General features: G+C 39.4%; 1 protein-coding gene across 3 annotated transcripts in view; it reads right to left on the bottom strand.

Moving 5' to 3' along the window:
* LOC149028194 (uncharacterized) overlaps nucleotides 1-21920 on the bottom strand; it is a 125193-nt gene that overhangs the window by 60575 nt on the left and 42698 nt on the right. For all 3 annotated transcript variants that reach the window (XM_089169146.1, XM_089169131.1, XM_089169139.1), the window contains exons 10-11: nucleotides 13237-13400; nucleotides 979-1057 (exon numbers count right to left, since the gene is read on the bottom strand). In XM_089169146.1, the coding sequence (XP_089025272.1) occupies nucleotides 979-1057; nucleotides 13237-13400 (243 nt within the window). The remainder of the gene's footprint in view (nucleotides 1-978; nucleotides 1058-13236; nucleotides 13401-21920) is intronic.

Raw genomic sequence — 21920 nt, 5'->3', positions numbered from 1 at the left:
AGCACAAAATGTGCCCAAGAAGCCAAAAAAAGGAGACGGAAGAAAGAAGAGGTCAAAATTCTGCTGTTTCGAGGTTTCTAGTCAAAGTCTCGCAGTCTCATATGAGATTTCGATTAAAACCTTCTTCATATACCTTTTTTTTTTTTTTCTTTTTAACATAGAGGACCTCATAATTCGTGGAATCTCAAGTTAGGAACAAAATATCAAAATTTCGTGAGATTTCAGTCGAAACTTTGTATACTAATATTTCAACCCTATATTTCATCACAGACGCGTCAAGACAACCGAAATTTCACAAAATTCTGAACAATGTGTGCAACTAAGAACTGAAATGATAATATAACTTTGTTATAAGAAATTATAGGTAAGACTACCACAATTGTAGCGTTCCCCTAACCTTTGCCTCCCCACTTAAACTTATTTGCTCCATCTACATATCCCACCCCCCCCCCCCCCCCCCCACCCCCCAACAAAAACAACACAGCTTTCTATGGTAGAATCAAACTGAAGACGCTGATCCCCCTCTTTTTCACTTGCCCTTTGACCACTTGGGTTGCAACTGCGTTCCAAATGTGATAGGAGTTTTGCTCGAGAATGGAACTATCTATGACAACTTTATTTGGGATATTATCGGGAAACTGATCTTTGGGGGCGTAGCTCTCCCACATCTGGAGGGAGAGGAATCCTAAGAGATAGACATCCAAATCTACAGTGTTGATTTCATTTGGAAAGCCTTCCATTTCAATGTTAGTTCCAGTATTCAGATGCTATACAACCACCATGTTCTTCACTACAAGGAATAGGCATATTGTGATTACCTAGGGTTTGAATGTGTCTATTTTTTCCCCCACCCGCAACCCCTCTCTTTTTTCCCCATGTCAGGGTTTGGTAATGAATTTTTATTCACCCAAAAAAGGACAGTCACAAAATGAGAAATATTGTCAGAGACTTCAGTAAAAGGACTGAAAGAAAACTCACAGGTATTATCTCCAGCACTGCACATATATGAGCCAAATACTCAGAGGAGTAGTAAGCAGAGACAACTGAAAGATCTGGACTGTAAACATTAAAATAAAAAACACACAATCAGAAACATATGATTTTGAAGGCATAGAAAGGAAAAACACATGAAGGTAACAGTCTAATGAAGCATTTATTCAAAATAAAAAAGTGGTGATGGCAAAATTTAATAGAAAATAGACTAGCATGAAAAGAAAAAAGAGAAAGCATTTTCCAACAGCAAACAAATGGTAAGTTTCTTTCGATAGGAGAAACTTTTCACATCTTCAGATACAATCCCATCCAGATAAGTGTTAATATTAGATGATTTGAGGGCCAAAAATCCAAGATCTTAGAAGAATAGCAGTTTGTAGAATTTTGGTTCCAAGGGTTTTCGGTCATAAGAGGTTCAGGTCTTAGTTTGGGGTCAACACAGAATTATAAGTCCGGTTTTGGTTTTAGACTAGGACCTCTGTTTTTGAATACTTTACATACCTGAAAGCTGGACCATTCCCCTTCGGATGTTGGAATCAGGGTTATGCATCAAGGGTTTATACTAGGGTTTGAATAGGTCTAGGGTTATGGTTTTAGAGGTCTCAGGTTAAGGCTGTAAGGGGGTCTAGGGTTAGGCTACAGATTTAGGATTACGGTTTGGAAGGTCTAGAGCTAGGGTTTTATGCTATTAGAGTTAGGGTACTAAGGATCTAGGGTTAGGGATTAACAGTTTTAGGGTTAGGGTCTTAAGATTAGGATTGTGAATCTATCGCAGCAAGGAATTAGGGCCTTGAAGGGGTGAATAACGCTGCATTTAGGTTTGAGTGTCACTGGAGGTAGACAAATAATGGGTCTGCAATGGAGTAGAATTCTGAGGGAGGGATTAGCAGATATGTATTCTAGGGTTCATGAAGTTTGAAGAAGCCATCGAATGAGGTAGGGTTTTCAAAACAAAAGTTAAAAGAATGGAAGGGGCAGCCCTTGGTGCAATGGTCAGCGGAGCAAGGTTGCCGCCTGAGGTCAAGGTACCAAAACAGTTACCCAGCAAAAATTTCTGGGGTAAGGCTGTGTAGGAAAATTGCATTTCCTCCCCCCCCCCCCCAAAAAATAAAAAACTCTGCTTGTGCGGAAGCCTTCTGTACTGGGTTCACCTTAAATTAAAAGAATGGAAGGAGGTATAATATTTACTTAGCTGTAGCAAGTCTTGTAATGGGGTAAGATGATGATGCAGTGAAGCGGAGGCAGGCTGCAAGCACTGCTGAAGGAGATCATTCTCCCTTGTTCTCCCTAGGTTGCTTATCTGATTACCTGGAGGTACCTTATCACTCTTAGGCAGCAATAGACACCTTTTTTTTTTTCTTTTTTTTTTTTTTTGGGTGGGGGGGGGGGGGGGGATGAATGGAATAATCAATAACCAAAGCCCCAGAAGGGGAAAAGAACATATACAAGAGGAGAACAGGGGAGACGGAAGACGGAAGGGGATTACAATTGACTAGATGGCAGCAAAGAAGAACCAAAACCCCAAGAGACAATAACTACTCTGTTCCCTGGGGCGTCCAAAACTGGGGGATGGGGAACATCTGAAGCCTGGCAGAAACATCATAGTAGATGGCTCTCCAAATCACGTCTAGTTCCTGGGTTTGGAAGTCCATCTTCTAAGGTTCTGCTCCCACCATAAATGGTAAATCAGAGTACTAAAAACCAACTTGCCTGCCATATCACAAATAGAGGTGCCTGTGAAATGTCTCAAGAACGAAGCCCAATTCCTAGAGAAGCCATATGGGCATATGGAGCGGGGCCAAATGGAGGGGATGGCTTTCGCCCAAAGAAAGCACAGGAGCGGGCAAGAGAAAAAGAGGAGGTCAACATCTTCAGTATCCAACACAAGGTGCAATTGGGGTTGACGCTTAGGTGACCGTGGGTGGAAAGACTAGACATTGGCATCGTCCGGACTCTCTATTAATTTGTAACCTGAAAGTTGAATATTATTACATGCACAATTCTTGTACTTATAGACTCTCACTTAAATTCCCATTTGTACTCAAACTAGAAACAAAATTTGAAATAGGATGCTAATAATAAATACTAACCTAATAAGGACTGTTTAATCATGTGTATCAGGTCCCTAATAAGGATTATTTGATGAAGGTGTAACAGGGCCTGATAAGGTATATTTAATTAAGGTACTACTCTTAATAGACAACCTAATTTAAACAAAATTAATAACCTATTTTCGTACTTGGCCTAAACACTAAACTTATGGGCCCAAAGAATTGGCCCATCACCATATAAACCTGCTGAACAAAGGCCGAACACCCATATCCATCAACCCTACGTTGATTTTGAACCACGCCAGCATGGTGAAGTCATAGATACCATAACCTGCCTGAAGCAGGTGCACAGCTGATAAGCACAGCACCAAGAGCAGAACTCCTTGCTGTCGGCAATGCGAAGGAAGAGGGTTAGGTTGCTTACCAGTCTTCCCTCCTTCTCAACTATACCTCGAACCTCAGGTGAGTCACAATCTCCTCACACTAGGACCAGTAATAGGATAGAATGAAGTTCAGTGGCAGTTCATTGTTTAAGACAGGGCTTGCTACCCCTTTTGTCCACCCTTTTGCCGCTTTAGTAAAAGATTATCTATTCACCAAAAACAAATATTAAATATTATACGGTAGAGGTTTTACATTCTTCTTTATTGGTTGGGTTAAGTTGTAATGACGGCTTCCAGTCCATAATTGTTTATTAAGATGTCCCTTTGTGGTAGTTTCCCCTTTTTTCTTAACTTAAAAAAAATGTAGACCTAGTCTCACAATATTTCACAGATGACTACAGAGACCTCAAGAACCAACCACCAATAGCAAGGACACGCGAGCGAGACCACCTTAAAAAAATTGTCCATTAAGTTTAACAGAATTAGTCGGAAGTGGATGAACTCCTAGTTGCGACTCGCGAACAGGTGCAGAGTCTACTTCACCAACACTAGTTTATGCCCATAGACAATATTGCTTTCAGAAAAAAGTAGAGCTAAGGAGAAAAGAATCATTATAGATCCTTCAGAGATGGATTTAAGACATAAAGAGGGAGACAAAGGGCCTGAGAGAAAAGTGCTCACTACCAATGGTTTAGGAAGAAGATTGGAAGCAAAAGGGCTTGCTAGGTGGCGGAGAAAAAGAGGACTAGAAAGGTTGATGGTAGGGTTTAAGAGAGGGAAGTGAAAGGAGAGGTGCGGCGGAAAAACCAAGAAGATAGAGAGGCTTGCGTTGGGTGGTGGAAGGTGGCAATGGAAGAGGAGTTGAGAAGGAAGAAGAGAGGAGAGGAAGTGGTTTAGGGCTAGCCAAAAAAAGAAAAGAAGGAAAAAAGGACGAGTGTTAATCTCCCTCTGGCTTTGACAATCTTTCGAGAAAATTTCCAAAAATAGTTGCTCTGATACCATGTAAGAGAAAATGACTTGAGTGTATGTCACTATGAGCATATGACACAGCCTGCCATTGTGAATAATGGAGGACGGTTACAAGAAAGTAAGAAACTATCTAATGTGGGGCTAAACAAAGAAACAATAACTCTTGGACAATTCTACCCTTATACCCATATTACAACATTTTTAAATAAAATAGCTACTTACTTTTTGGGTGTATTCTTAATCTAATATTCCTATTGGAAGTTTGTATGGTTTTCAACTAGGGAGCATGGAATCAACTGAATGGATGTTGTAAGGTGGTAGTAATAGGTACTTTATTATATAGGGTAGATTTGTCTTATTAGGATCTTTTATTGTAATATTCCCACACTATGAAGATTTGATTAGTTCTACTTTTGGAAAGTCATTAGCATAAATAAAGACCCTATGGTGCCTCTGTGACACATGTCAGGATTTCCACAATTCTTTCAACATGGCATCAGAGCCACCTCTGATAGAAACATATTGAGACCAACAAAGATAATTGGTCCTATTAAGCTTGACAGCGGTCATCTGAAAAGCAGAAAAGTCATGATCTTGAGAACCAGAAGAAACGAGAGGATTCTGCATACTTGATGTACCAGAAGGAGGCGAACTAGCTGAATTGACCGTTGCAGGACAAAAAACAGATCACTTACGAAGGGAAAAATAAAAGTTTTGGAAGGAGAAAAGTGCTTGTGGTTTTACTAGTCATCTTCACAAGATGTCTATTAAACCATGCTCTCCTGGTACAACACAAGATTAGTGGGAGACTAATGAATGCTTGGTTATGGGATTTCTTCTCAATTCCATTGAACCAAGTATTGCTGAAAGTTATCTTATTCCTCCTAATGTGGCTACGAAATGGAAATTCCTAAGGATACGTACCCAAAGGTTGGTAATGATGCACAATGCTTTGAGATCAGAAGAAAAATTCATCAATTGCGAAAAAAGGAGCTAACCCTGTCTCAAGACTACAACACTCTTCGAGGTTATTATCCGACTCTTGACTTTTATGGATGTTTTACTCGATCCTGTGTTGCGGATGTTGTTGCCTATCATAAGTGGGAAGACAAGCTCAGATTGCATGATTTTTTGGCAAGGCTCAATTGATTATGATCAGATTTGAGCATAAATTATTTCACAAGAGCCTTTTCCATCTCTAAAGCAAGCCTATGTCATATGCTATAGTCGACACTAAGGATAGTCAATCGAACAGCACAGGTACATACTAAGACATCTGACAGGTCTGCATTAATGGCTGTTTATAGAATTGATAGGTCCAATACTGGTGATTCTCGTGCCCAAGTGAAGCGTGAGTATTGTGGTAAAGAGCGTTATACAAAGGACAAGTGTTGAAAGATGCATAGTTGCCAAGCAAATTTCTGTCAAGGAGGTAGAAATGCAAATAAACGACGAAGCATCTGCACATCAAGCAAATTCTGACACCATGAGTACTCCAACGCCTCTTTCCTCTGACGAGCTCCAACACTTTTGCCAGTTAATGACCACACTTGACATGACCTCTTCGGCGCTAACTTCCAATGTGAGCGTAGCCTCTACCATAGTTCTCCCTACTGATCCACAGTCTTCCACAGGTATTTTTAGTTGTCACAGTTACAATTCAACTTATGCCCCCAAGATAATCAATTATGAGGCAACCGACCATATGACTAATTCATCCTCTTTGTTTCGTTCTTATTCTTCTGTTCACTTGATTTAGGTTGTTCGAAGTGCAGATAGGTTTCTTTCTTTTATACGTGGAAAGGAATCTGTTACTTGTTCGCCTTCTCTTACTTTATTTTCTGTTTTGCATGTTCCTAAGTTTTCGGGTTACTTTCTATCCATTAGTAGTCTCACTCGTGACATGAACCACAAAGTAACGTTCTTTCCTTCATTGTGGGTTTTAAGAATTCAAAATGGGGTGCACGATTGGCAATGGTAGACAGAAAGGGGGGGCTTTACTTGTTAGAAGGGTCCGCACCAGCTTCTTCTACAGCCTCTAGTTCCACTTCTCCTACCGTTTTTACCTTATTACAATGGCATCGTAGTCTCGGCCACAATCCTTTACCTATTTTGTCTAAGTTGTTCCCTAATTTGGTTAAATGATGCAATTTGAATGATTTTTTATTGTAAGGTCAGCATTTTAGCTAAACAAACTAGACATGTTCACCCAGTTCCAGATAATCATAGTTATGTTCCTTTTTTTATTATCCACTCTGATGTCTGCGGTTCTTCTTGAACTATGCGTATTTCTGGACATGGTTTGTCACATTCACCAATTGTTGCACTAGGACTATGAGGGTCCACTTACTTCAATGGATAAGTTTCGACCAAAACAGTCAAAATTTAACTGAAATGTCTGCATTTTTCAAAATTGAAATGGAACTTCAGATATTTCGTCTCGGTTCAATGTTCAACCAAAACTGGTTGAAACCAGTTGAATCCTTATAAAATCCTATATCTCGGTCGAAACCAACAAAATGTCACAGGTTTTGACTTTTCTGCCCTTGTTTTGCAGCTTAGGTTTCGACCTGTATTTGTTGATTTCTCTTGTATTTGGTGATTTCTACCCCATTTTCTCTATATTGCCACAACTCCTTTGCCTTCAAACAGCTCTTTTGCTCCTCCTTTGCCTTCAATCACCTCTTGAGCCACAACAGTTATTCATAGGCTCAAGCCCAAGCTACAAAGAATATAAAGCATAAGCCATAACACTTTATTTGTGTTGTTCATATCTTGAATGAGCCATCACTTAATCTAGTTGGTCATTGTATTTTGGTGACTTTTTGTATATGTAACCATTCTATCAAACAATTCAACTATTTTGATGATTTTATGCTTGTATGTAGTTTGTACCTCTTGGAACCATTCATTTGTTAGGATACTTGAATAATAAATTTTCAGTGGTCTTTTTAGCAAAAATACTAGCTCCACTGTGTTTATTATGCTTTAAATAGGCAAGAAAAAAGATATCAGATGAAATTGAGGTCATATAAAACCCGAAACCTAGGGTCAAAATTTTCTAAATAAAAAAGAACCAAGACTCGACTGAAATTTCGGTCTGATGCGTCCAGAAATTGTTAAGCCTCCGGATCTATGAAGGTAATCTGTAAAACAGGGTTAGACGTGACCCAACCGCTGGGGTCGGGAGGCCACCTCCGAAGCTTAAGTCAGTCGCTGAACTGATCACAATGCTCTAGCTGAATGCAGAGTCCAAAAATGAATACAAATAGTTTGGAAACGATTTAGATACCTCTAGAGTGAGTAGATCACTTGTTTATATAGACTTTACCTCTGATTCTCGACCGTTAAGTGAATTCTCGATACCTTTAGAGGACCGTCTGATCATAGGGTTTTGCCCTAGATATTCGGAGGAGTGGGTAGTTACTGATCTTAGCACGATTCCCTCACCGCCTTGACGATAGTTGCTTCCTACAAGTTAGTTTCGCCTAGCGCAAGATTCGGGAGGTCATTCGTGACTGGTAGCCAAAGTGCGGCGCCCTTACGATCGTCTATATTAGGTTAAGGTGGGTCCCGATAGCGGTCTAACCGGAACAAAAGGTTCGAACCCAGACCACCGATGGGTTCGGTGCAATTTTCTTCGTATCACGGTCTAAACCTAAAGACTTTGGTTTTTGGCCAGGTCAAAACCGGCCTCAAAGCCAAAACCTTGATCCATGCTTACTTCACTAGAAAAATGATGTTTTTCGTTTGTCCAAAATTTTCACAAGAAGGCTAGGACACAATCTAGGGCCACAATCAAAATCCTTGGTACAAATAATGGGACTAAATAGTAAATACTTGGGTGGTGTATTCCCATCTTACCTAGCTGACCATGGCATCATACACCAAACCAATTATGTCGACACTCCACCTCAAAATGGGGTTGTCAAACGCAAGAACAAACATCTTCTTGAGGTAGCATGTTCCCTAATATTTACTATTGCATTTGCCTCCTCAGTTTTGGGGTGACGTGGTCCTTACTACAACTTGTATGATTAACCAATCTTTGCAACAATGCTGCCCTCTTGAAATTCTTTTAGGGACAGCAGCCTTTACCGTACCTCCTAAGGTTTTTGGTTGGGTAGCCTTTGCCCAAAACCACCATGCTCATGGTAAATTGGTCCCACGTGGGCTACGGTGCATTTTCTTGGGTTATCCTGCTACCCATGAGTGTTATAATCCTGGTTCTCGTCGTTCCTTAATCTCCATGGACGTTGTTCCAGGAACAAATTCCTTTCTTTACCCCTACACCTCTTCAAGGGTAGAGTCTTAGTTAGGGTATCAATGGGCCAAGTTGGGTCCACCCAGCCTTGAACCCTAACCCAACCCTAGAGGCTGAAATTGAAACCCAAACTCTACCCGACCCTGTCAGGGTTTAAGGATTACCAACCCTTAACCGACCCTAACAAAGCCTAACTCGGCCCTCCCTAATTAACCTTGATAGGGTTGGGTTCGCCTTGATTAACCCTGGCCCTAACCTTAGTTTTTATTTTTGAAAAAAGGGACAAAGGTGCCATTTGGTAGAGTCAAACTCACAACGTTCCCATTGAAGAGTATTGATTTTCCGCTCGTATTGAGTCAAGTATAAATACAATTTCAACTAAGTTACACTAACATAAGTTGGGTTGGCCTGAAGGCTAAACCCAACCCAACCCAACCCAACCCAACCCTATCAGGGTTGATAATTTTGTAACCCAAGCCTGCCCACCCTTCAGGTCGAAAAAATTGCGCAGAGATCGAGCTCGGCCGGATCAACAGGGTTTTTTTGACCCCCCTAGTCTTAGTGAAGAGGTTCCGATCTTGATTCCTTCTTTAGATATTTCTCCTGAGATTCGTGCTAATGATCCTCCTTTGGAAGATGGAGTGACCAAACAGGAACAGCTAGTGGATGATGTGCAGGGGGAGCAAAGACCTCTAAAGACTTATCAAAGGTGAGCAATGCAAGAACCCCCTTTTGTGTCAAGCCAGTTGGAAGCTTTGGCTCCTACTGAAGTACCAATCCCTCTAGGTGAGCTTTTATTTTGGTCCTACTTTGGACTTACAAATTGCATTGAGAAGGCAGCCATGGGCTTGCACCAAACATTCTATTTCCAACTATGTTTTATATAAGTCACTATCCCTAGAGTTTCAAAGTTATGTGTCCTCTTTGTCTTACACTTATGTTCCTAACACATAGCAAGAAGGATTATCTCACTAAAACTATAAGGAAGTAATGGATGAGGAAATGCGAGCACTGGAGAAATATAGGACACAGGAATTGGTGTCTTGCCTCCGGGAAAGCATATTGTTGGGTGCAAGTGGATATTTGTCATCAAACAAAAGGCAAATGGGACCGTGGAATGATACAAGGCAAGACTGGTGGGCAACAGCTTCACTTAAACTTATAGGATCAACTACCAGGAGACATTTGCCCTAGCTGCCAAAATGAACACAGCCCATGCTATCCTTTCATGTGCAATAAATAAGCGGTGGAGCCTACAATAGTTAGATGTGAAGAATGCTTTCCTATATGGAAAACTTCAAGAGGAGGTGTTAATGGATGTGCCACCTAGGTGCTCTACCACTAAAACTTGTGGGGAAGTGTGCAAATTGAAAAGGGCATTATATGGGCTGAAGCAATCTCCAAGAGCATGGTTTGGGAGGTTTCATAAAGCCAGGATCTCTAATGGCTACAAGCGGACGTAATGCACATCATACCCTATCCATTAAAAGAGGAAACTCCTATACCACTATACTTCAAGTTTATATGGATGATATTGTGATGACAAGCAACAGTGAAGAGATTTCAGCCTTGGGAGAAAAAAATTCAAGATCAAGGACATGGAGAAGCTTAGATACTTCCTAAGGTTAGATTTGGCATATTCAGCCATTGGTATATCTCTGTCACAAAGGAAGTATACTCTTGACATTCCTAGAAGAAACTAGGATGTTAGGATGCAAGGCAGCAAAGACTCCTATTGAGCCTAACCTGAACTTGAAGGCAAAAGAAGAGAACCGGTGGACAAGACAAGTTATTAGAAGTTGGTTGGAAAGTTGATCTATATATCTCATACTAGACCCGACATCACTTTAGTAATCAATCTAGTGAGTCAGTATATGCCCGATCCCTACTCTTCACACTTGGATATAATGTACCGAATCTTGAGGTACTTGAAAGCTACTCCAACAAATGGGATTATAAAATCAGCTCTTGGGACACTTAAAAATTGAGGAATACACAGATGCAGACTCTTGAACATGGTGGTCAAGGTGACAAGGACAAGGTAGACAATAGAGGGCAATAAAAACCAAGGTGACAAGGCAACACCAGGTCACCTTGACCTAAAAATGGGCCTAAGCGCCTCGGCGGACGCTTTGACGACCATGCTTTGGATATTGTATGTATGTAGGAGGTAACCTAGTGGCTTGGAGGGGCAAGAAATAAGCAGTGGGAGCAAGGTCCAATGCAAAAGCAGAATTTCAAGCAATTGCCAAGGGTATTTGTGAGGTACTATGGCTAAAAGGATTACTTCAAGAGTTTGGTTCAGATTCAGAGGTTCCTATACAGCTATATTTAGATAGCAAATCAGCAATCAGCATAGCCCACAATCTAGTACAGCATGACAGGCCCAAGCATGTGGAGATTGACAGACAATTCATCAAAGAAAAGATTGAGGCTGGACTGATCCGTTCATCTTTGTAACTTTGGACAATTTGTGAGCCGATGTGCTTACTAAGAGCCTCAATGCCAAGTCATTCAATAATATCATTGGCAAGTTGGGCACGATAAATATCTATGCTCCAACTTGAGGGAAAGTGTTGTAAGGTGGTAGTAATAGGTACTTTATTATTGAGGGTAGATTTGTCTTATTAGGATCTTTTATTGTAATATTCCACCCAAAAAAATTTATATATATATATATATAAGGAGCCTTTCATGGCTTTGGAATGGTCTACAGATATCATTTCTGCCTTGAGAAAGAGCCTTTCATGGCTTGAGATGCCTCATCAACATGTATGCAAAGTGTGGCCAAGCCCATGAGAGTCTCTCATACATGTTGAGTACCCATGCTAGTTGATTTGCGTGGCCCAACCATGACCGCTTTTAGGCTCCAAGGTTTTTAAACACAACCACTAAGGTATTTATACACATCCACTATTTTTTTTTTTTTTTTTTTTTTTTTTTTTTTTTTTTTTTTTTATATATATATATATATATATATATATATATATATATATATATATATATATATATATATATATATATGTTCTATTTTCGGAAAGTCATTAGCATAAATAAAGACCTTGTTGTCTCTCACTGACACAGGTTAGGATTTTCACAATTCTTTCAAGAATGGAAAATAAAAACACCAATAGTGAAACAACCTAATGGGCTCAAGAACAATCATGAAACAAAAGAAAACCAATCAACTCTTCCATGCCCCACCAAGCTAGGGTCTTGGAATCCTCCATCCAACAGTGAAACTACTCTTCCTCCTCCAGCCAAAGCTCATCTTTTGGACTCTGTCCAGCACAAGCTCAACTCACAGTATGTGTGTGTGTGCGTGCGCGTGTGTGTGCGTGCGCATGTGTGTGCGTGTCAACTGAGAGTGTGTTTTTTCACAACCCCCCTTCTCCTTTATTGTCGTCTTCTTCACTCCCTCTATGGCTGAGAGTACAACACCCACTTAACAATCACTCTACTCAATCCCACTTAAATGTTTTTCCCTTCTTCCTCTCATGGTTAGGTCCAGCACCCTCCCCAAACCACCACCACCACACCCCCCCCCGAGTAGCTGCAGCTGAAGGCACTGCTCTCAGTTTCGCTCTGCTTCTCACAGCATGATATCTTTTTCCCCTCTACCTGTTGCTACTTATGAAGATGCTGCTCCCAGCTGCACAACCAGATATAGTTCTAGATTGGTAAGAGACCAACTAGAAATAATGTTTTGGTTTGCACAACTGAAAGTTTGCACTTTTTATTTCAAAGTAGTAGTTGGTTGAGTTCTACTAGGAGTTCAATTCTATTAGAGTTTTTGTTCATGTAAATTTCTATTTCTTGTTACCTAGGGTATTTATGTAATAGTGTTCTTTCCACTTCATTATAAATAGAGGGCTTGAACTGATCAATACAAGCCATTCTACCAAAATCATGTTTCTCAACAGTAGTGCTTTGCTTTGGTGAAACTAAAATTGGTACTGTAAAAAAAAATGAAAAAACTAAATTGCAGCTCTGGCTAGTTGTTTCTTTTCTGAAACAGATTAGACAACCCTCTCCCTTTGCATAGCAGGCCTCTAAATCTATTTAGAAGTAGATGCATGGGAAAATATTTTTGGCAATCTGTGTATTTTATTTTTTATACTTTACTGGTCTTCGGATATTTTCAGGGGGAATCTCAAAAAATGTACAAATATTTTTTTTTTTCAATTTTAAGGGATTACTTGAGTCATATGCCAAAATGTCAAAGCACATCAATGTGCATTTAAAAGCCTGCCAGTAAATAGATCTTAGAATAAAATTTCATGGTAATGAAGTGTCTAAAATGTCCCTTCACAAATCACAATAACAGTTGCAACTATCCATACATTTCAGACAGTTAGAAGCTGACTCTGGAGTAGACAACCTGGGTCATGAGAGAGAATTATAGAAATGGTTGCGACTATCCTAGTTTACAATTAGAACAACTTTGACCCTTTTTTTCACACACTCAATAGTCAATACTTGAACACCCCAAAAAATATGAAAGAGAGAAATCCACACATCAAGATAACAAAATTACTAATAATGGTCAAAGAATTGGATGTCATGTAAAGGAAACCTGTGGTTCTCTGATATCCGAAGTAATGGTGCATCAAGAATTGATTGAAATTTCAGTAAGAAAGGAGGCAAATTCAGCACAACTGAAGAATCTTTCTCAATGTTCTTCCATAACATCTTGCTAAAACTTCGAACAAATCCCCAGGCATAGACAGCATCAGTAACCTGTCAGAAGTATGAACCTCCATTAAAGGAAATGTTGATAAAGCACCACATAACAGAAACCAGTTGACACTAAAAGAAAACAAAAGTAAAAAATTAATAAAAGAAAGGAAGGACAGTGAACAAAAGGATCGCTTATACCTTGACAGTAAAGCCGCATGATTTGTAAAGGAAACTCAGATTAGAAGACAGAACACACAATAGGCCAGGATCAGGGTTAAGTGTCTAGCCTGCCCCAGCCAGGGTCAGGTTCGGGGTCTAACAGCCCAGCCCAACCAGACAATTAATGGTAACCCCTGCTGGATCAAACTAACACAGCATACTCTCTACATTTACGACTTGTTCTTTAAAAAAATTAATTTAAGAAATACTGAATCAATATTGCCTAGAAACTTCAGACTAGAGTGATGACGCCCACGTCTAACAACTGTGGGAAAAGAACACCAAGACAAACACTGTATGGCCACGCCAACTACCATAACATCTAATGCCCCTATGATAAGGCATCATATCCAATGGAAATATAAATAATCCATTCACATTTGCAAAGTCGTTAATTGATTTCTTACTCTTCTACTTTCATCTATTATCTATTATCATCTTATACTTTTCTTTTAACTATTTATCTCCCTTTATTTCTGTCATTTACCAGATTTCATTTCTCATCTCATTCCACATCCCTCTTTTCCCTTCTCTTCATAACCTTTTGTCTTGTTTAGCTTGCAATTTTTCTTGTTCTACTTTGTTTGGATCAATGTATCTGACCTCATTAAGGTTGGGACAAGTCTGACATAATACAAAAGTCAATATGCTGCATGACATAATACAGAAGTCAATTTAGAGAAAATTTCAATGATTGAAGAAAAGTCATTAGATAGCAGCTGATATGATTGTGTTTAGATATTGAACTGAGAGGTCACTCAAAGTTACTTGCCTCCATATCTGTCCAACAGTTGGGTTAGCCATAAAGTTTAGCATGAGATAAAGCTTCCCACAGTGTAATGGCTGATACAACAGGGGAGAAGTGCAACAAATAGTGGGTCATATGGTTGCGATGACTAGAGAAAGAGGGATTGAGGGAAATCACATTTATCGTATCTACACCATGCACATAAATGATTGCTATTACAGGTTAAGGCATTACCTTTTATCCACAGCAAAGAAATTTTATTAACATGACAAGAAAATCCCAGAGAAGTAATGCCCATAACCAGACCAAGGCCAAAAGACAACACAGTCAATAATAGAAGACAGGCATTACAACTTATGTTTTGCAAGTAGACTCAACCATCGCCTTATCCCCTAACAACAAATCAAGAAAGAGATAAAGGAAATACAAAACAGTGGACATCAATTACAGAGGTTAATGCTCTCTCTAGTTCTCCTTTTCACCATAATTTCTCAAAGAAGTATCACCATCAAACCTCTTCCATATTTTAGGCAACCTGAAAAAGCTTTCTAGATGATCTTCTACCCATAGGAAAACTTAACTGCACTTACTACCATCCATGGCACAATAGTACAGAGCAACCTGTTTTAAGGTTTGTCTATGTGCTACTTGCTGACCAAGTGGTAAGTAAGTGAATAAAAAGGTGACACACAAAACAAGGCTACATGTAAAAGCTACAATATGAGCAACAAAGCAAAATAATCCCTTGAGATATCACACTATATGAGCTTGTTTACAAGAGAAAAAACAACGGAACCAACTTGTTTAGAGTAACACATCTAATGCTCATCTCCAATGTAGGCTCTTAAAATTTGGTACCTACCCAAAAGGAGGCATAGATAGTTCTAACTAATCAACACTATTTGAAAACTAAGAAATAAGATTTCTGAAAATTAATTCTAGCATGTATTTAGGGCTGGAATGGACCAAAATACTCCCTTGGAGGGTTCGGCCAGCCCTAGGTGCGCCACTTTGGAGTGGCCTTGGGACCCACTATAGGGTTTTGGCCAAGGGGTGAACCCTTGTTCACGTCACTTGGACTGGACTAGGGCAGTTAAAAATGACCAAAATGTCCCTGCCGATGAAAAAGACTCCATGCGGCTGGACTGGGTTGTGGGGTGTTTGGCAGCAACCCTAGGCCCTATTTCTTGGGGCCCTCATGTGATTTCACATCACTCTAGTGCATTGATACCTCTATCTTCAAATGAACTCCAACATCTGTGTCAATTCATGACCAAGCTTGACTTGTCTTCTTTTGCACAGATGTGCAGTGAGTGTGTTGCTTCTGCCACGATTACCCCTTTTAAGCCTTCTTTCACCTCAAGTATTCTTTCTGGTTGCCATACTGTGTCCTCAAGTCCATCCTTGTGGATTATTAACTCTGGCTCAACTGATCACATGACTGGTTTACACTCTTTATTTCATTCCTATTCTACTATTTCTCCTAATTATACTGTTAACATTGCTGATGGTTTGCTTTCTCTAATTTCTAGAAAAGGAACCATTAATTGTTCACCATCCTTACAGTTTTCTTCTATTTTGCATGTTCCCAGTTTTTCTACTAACCTTTAGTCCATTAGTAGTCTTACTCGAGTTTTGCACCACAAAATAATTTTCTTTCCCAGTTTTCCTTTCATCCTATATTTCAGGACTTGGAAACAAGGCACACAATTAGTAGTGGTAAACATGTTGAGGGCTCTACTTGCTTGACTGTTCTCCATTGACATTAGCTATGTCACTTCTTCTAATTCCTCTTCCCTTACTTTATCCACTTTGCTTCAATGGCATTGTCATCTTGGTCACCCTACATTAGTAAAGAGATGTAGTTTAAATGATTTTCATTGTGATGCTTGCATTTTGGCAACAAAACAAGACATATTAATCCTATTTCTGATAATCATAATAATTTCCTTTCTCTATTATTTATTTTGATGTTTTCGGGTCCTTCCCGCTGCATTCCTTCTTTTCGACATCAGTGGTCCATTACCTTCATTAGCTGCTGCACTAGGACCACTTGGGTTTATTTATTACACTAGAAAAGTGATGTTTTACTTGCTTTCAGATTTTTCATAAGATGGCAACCACCCCATTCAATGCATCCATCAAAATTCTTCATACTGATATTGGGACTGAATATTATCTCTTCACGGCATCATTCATCAAACTAGTGATGATACAACTGCCCAGAATGGGGTGTTTAAATTCAAGAAACTGCATCTCCTTGAGGTTACACAATCCTTAATGCTTACTATGCATGTCTCACTTCATGTATGTAGCAATGCTGCCCCCTTGATCTTCTTTTGGGTTCTGCATCATTTAGTGTTCCTCTTAAAGTGTTTGTGTCTTCTGTCTTTGCTAGAAATCATCCTATTCATGGTAAGCTTGACCATCGCAAGTTGCAGGGTATTTTTATGGGTTACTCTACCAGACTCCCACACAAAAAGGATACAAGTGTTATCATCCACCTTCTAGAAAAATGTACGTTACCATGGATGTGGTCTTTCAAGAAAATATTCCCTATTTTTCCACTACACCACTTCAGGGGGAGAGTGAGTCAAGTGAAGAAGTTTCAGTTCTCATTCCACCTATGGAAATCTCCTTGGAAATTCCTGGCAATGATGCCGATTTGAAGATGGAGCAACCAAACAGAAACAATGGCCGATGGTTCAGGAAAGTAGTATGTAGGGAGAGCAACAACCTACTTTGCGATCTCCCCTAAAAATATGCCATACTAAAAGAAAAGTAGCCCCAAGAAACATCTCCTAACGTGCCTAGTCAACTGGAAGCACCAATTCCCAGTCCAGTAGACATTAATCCTAGTAAGTCCATTCATGTTTTTGACCCCTTACTAGACTTACCAATTGCACTGCAAAAGCAACCACAAACATATACTAAGTATCCTATCTCCAGTTTTGTTACATGCCATCCATCAGCACGTACCTTTCAAGCTCTTGTTTATCCCTTGTCCTCCGTCTGTATTCCTAACAACAGACAGGAAGCACTAGCTCATTTCCACTGGAAAGAAACAATGGATGAAGAGATTAAGGCAATGGGAAAAAGGAGGGGACAAAAACATAGGATCTAGTTGCTTTACCTGCAAAAAAGAAGATTATAGGTTGCAAGTGGGTGTTTGTGGTTAAGCACAGGCTAATGGTACTATGGACAGGTATAAAGCTAGATTGGTGGCCAAGGGATTACTCAAACCCAAGCATTGATTACCAAGAGACGTTTGCTCCAGTTGCCAAGATGAATAAAGTGTGTGTTATGCTCTCATGTTCAGTCAATCAAGGTTGGGATCTTCAGCAACTTGATGTTAAGAATGATTTTCTTTACACAGAAATTCAAGAGAAAGTGTCCATGGATGTCTCACCAAGATACACTACTACAAAAACTCATGGAAGGTACGCAAGCTTAAACAAGCTCTCTATAGATTGAAGCAGTCCCCAAGACCGTGGTTTGGATATTCCATAAGGTAATGGTGTCCACTGGGTATAAGCGCAGTAATGCAGATCAAAGTTGTTTATCAAGAGGACCTACAGCCACATCATAGTACTATTCGTGTTTGTCGACAACATCTGGCAGCACTGCAGCAGAGATTTCGGCCCTGAAAACTATTCTAGGAGCTAAGTTTGAAACCAAAGACAAGAGAAAGTTAAAAAAGTTTTGGAGTGTTGAGTTGGCAGACTACTTTAATGGCATTTCCCTTTCTCAAAGAAAGCATACCTTGGATTTATTAGCAGAGACAGGAATGTTAGGGTGCAGGCCAGCTAACACACCTATTAAGCCCAACTCACACTTGAATTCTAAGGAGAACTCGTGGACAAGACGAGCTACCAATGGCTAGAATGGAGACTCATTTGTTTGTCCCCCACCAGACCAGATATTGCCTTAGCTGCAAGCAAGTTTCTAAATTTCATGAAACTTTGGCGGTAACCAGAGAAACGAAATTAGGGGCAAAACCGAAAAGTTCTAAAAAATCTCACCGAAATTTCATCACAACAGTCCCTACCCTTTGGTTGTTTTATGAGGATAATACCACCTACAGAAGGGCATTGTCCGACCAGACGGAGCACTAAATGAGTTCGATGACAGGGGCTGAGAATGTCCATCGTTTTTATAGGCAGGCCTACAGGGCTGAGACGATGGAGCCACCATGGCACAACAACCATTATTAGGCCATTCATAGGTTTGATGTGTATTGTAATTTTGTAATTTGTAAATCATTCATCTACTGCTATACACATTGTTTTAACCGTGTAATACAGACTAATGAACTCTATACTTGTACTTGACTACATGTATAATGAATTTCAGTTGTCCTTTTTTGTTTTTTAATGAAGAGATCTTAGTGTTCTCTTACATCATATCCATATTTACATTGGCTGAAATTCAAGTTCTACACTTCCAGGTTCGCCCACATACAGTCGGGATATGACAATCAAGAACACAATTTTGGGTTAAGTTTTAGGCAAAAATAACACTCCCAACATGTTTATTAGCCTCAAATTAGGCTAGACATCAAGAACCAAGATAGAATGACCCCAAAAACCCACCAAGATAAGAGGTCAAAATCTGAAAGGAAAAAAAATGACGAAATTTCAAACCTTAGCTATAAACCTAGTAGCCAGTACATGCATGATCCACAACACCAAGATGTTGTCTACAAAATTTTGAGATACTCAACTCAAACAAAGGAATCATAATTTTTTTTTCATGCACACCTGAAGTCCATACTGATGCAAATTGGGAAGATGTCCTGATGATAGGAAAACTACTTCTAGGTACGATATGTGAAACCTGGTGACTTGGAGGAGCAAGAAACAAGCTGTCGTAGCTAGGTCATGTACTGAAGCTGAGTTTAGAGCAATGGCACAAGGCATTTGTGAGGTGTTATGGTTGAAAGGGTTACTCTAGAATTTAAGTGCAGAAGTAAAGGTCCCTATACAGTTGTTCCTGGACAGCAAGTCTACAATCAACATAGCTCACAATCCAATTCAGTATGATAAGACTAACCATGTAGAGATTGCAAAACATTTCATCAAGGAGTAGATTGAATCTAATCTTATCTGCATTATTCTCATCAAAAAATCAAAAGGCTGATGTATTTACTAAGAGTCTTCAAGTACTAAAGCTTTTTGTTATGTTACTAGCAAGTTGGGCATGACAGATCTATGCACCAACTTGAGGCAGAGTGTTGTGATCTAAGTTAAGGACAGAATTGTCTCTAGGATGCTATTATTATATAATAATCACACATAGCGAATTTCTTTTCTCTCTTCTCTCCTATTATTACAAATAAAAACACAAGTCAGAAGTTCGGATTTTTATTTGCAGCAGCCAGCAGTGGCTGCTGCCAATGGTGGTGATCGCACCATGTAATAAAAATAAGATCGAACGGTTGAGAATTAAATGGCAGAAGTTTTATTTGTAAACACTATTTTTATTTTTACATTTTAAGGATTTAAAGTTTATTAATTTACAAAATCAGACCCTCATTTACCCAACCTCAAATCAATCTCCCAATTTCTCAAACTCCTCGGCTCCACCTCCACCTCCCACTAATCCTCCGACCATCATCATCGTTCCACTACCACCACCACCAGCAGGATGCTGGAGAGACCCAGATATCATAACATGGGAAGTTGAAGATTCAAAAAAGCAAATAATAAAGAAGCAGTGAGATTTCAGTCGAAATCGACTGGGAACAGAACAGAAACTGTCTTACCAAAAAAGAAAGAAAAAGAGAAACTGGGGTAGTTTACACTTTACCGTACTGAAGAGGGAGAGCATGTGCAATTAAAACCCTGTATAAACCTATTAAACTTCGCTGAGAATCCAAAAGATGAAGTTAAGATGGCTTTTCCATGGCTTCCAGCACCAGTGCTGCAGTGCAGCTGTACTTACCCAGAATTTGAATTGTAGACAGTATAGGACCACTAATATTCTAGGTGGACAAAGCCATCTTCATCTAACCTTCTGTTTTCTGGCACTATTGTCCTCATAACCGACAATTTTCATTGGAAATCATAGAACTCAAAAATAAGGGGGAAGGAAGCCTTCTTTATTTTTTATTTTAATTTCTCTAAACGAAGAACTGGAAGAGAACAGCTGAAACTTTATACCAACATATCTCAAGATCTGCAATTCAAGAACCAAAATAAACACAGGTACTTCTACAAAGCAACTCAGGTAACATTCAGAGACAAAAACACGGTTCGCTCTCTGCTCCAAAGTGGAATCAACCAGTTTTGTCAAGCGACCCATTCTGTCTTCTTCCATTTGATCTCCCAGGTCTTGACAATATATTTTCCCTTGCAATATGGCTGCTGGTGGTGGTGATGGAACGAGATGATGGCCGGAGGATTAGGGGGAGGCGAAGGGGGAATGGAGGAGCATCTAGGGTTTGGAAAATTGGGCAATTTAGGATTTGAAGTCGAGTGAATGAGGGGTATGAGTTTGTAAATAAGTATACTTTAAATCCTTAAAATGTAAAAAAAAAAAAATATATATATATATATATATATATATATATATATATATATATATATATATATATATAATAACCCCTGCCATTTGATTCTCAACCATTCGATCTTATTTTGATTATGTGGCGTGATCACCACCGTTGGCAGCAGCCAGCAGCAGCTGCTGCAAATAAAAATCCCATAAGTTCTCAGACCATTCAACACCTCTGTTATGATTATTCCCCTGTAGATACTTGAATACAACTTAAAGGCCCATTTTAACTATCACGGGAAAAAATGTTATCCCACATCAAATAGTTGTTCAACTTCTCCATTTAGTTTCAAAACTCAATTTTCCTAGTATGGGAAGAAGAAACCAACTCAACTGGGTATAGATATTCACGACTCAAACAACACACAGAACAATTGGATCACCAACCCTGAAATGAGCCCACATGGTCATCAGCATAGTGGGAGCGAGATCTCGCCACTCAAAAAAAGCAAAGCGAGATCTCGACCGAGATGGCAAGATCTCGGTCAAGATCTACCCAAAAAATGGCAGTAGTCTCGGTGGCCCATCTCAGTGGGTTTTAGGGCTCTGGTTGGGCTGAAACTTGGTATTTAGCCTATTTAAGGCCTTTTGAACACATTGGTGGCCTTAGATTTGTGAGAAAATAACCCTAACTATGTCTCCTAAGTCGACCCTATGTGTAAAACCGAAATTCTGTGAAATGCAAGGTTAGAGACTTAGAGTCTTAGTCTCTTAGAGTCTTAGAGAGTCAGAGAGATAGAGACAACATGTAATATTATAATGTAAAGATATCAAGTAATTCAAGTTAATGAGTTATCATTTATCAACTATCAAGTATCAAATACAATAACATTACACATCAAGTATTCAAGTCAACAAGTGATCAAAGTTCAAACTATCAAAGGTTCAAAGTAATAAATTGTTAAATACTTAAATGTCTTCAAAATTTTACCACCATAAGAATTAAGAAGATTACAACTTACAACTTACAAGACTAAGAATGTCAAAACTCAAAATTACAACTTACAACTTACAACTTACAAGACTAAGACTAAGAGTATGACTGTATGAGTATCACT

Source organism: Hakea prostrata, chromosome 1, assembly GCF_041222555.1.
Source record: "Hakea prostrata isolate BN-2017 chromosome 1, UWA_Hpros_2, whole genome shotgun sequence".
Classification (NCBI taxonomy): Eukaryota; Viridiplantae; Streptophyta; class Magnoliopsida; order Proteales; family Proteaceae; genus Hakea; species Hakea prostrata.
The sequence above is the reverse complement of the archived record's forward strand: the minus strand, read 5'-3'. Positions and strand labels throughout refer to the sequence as shown.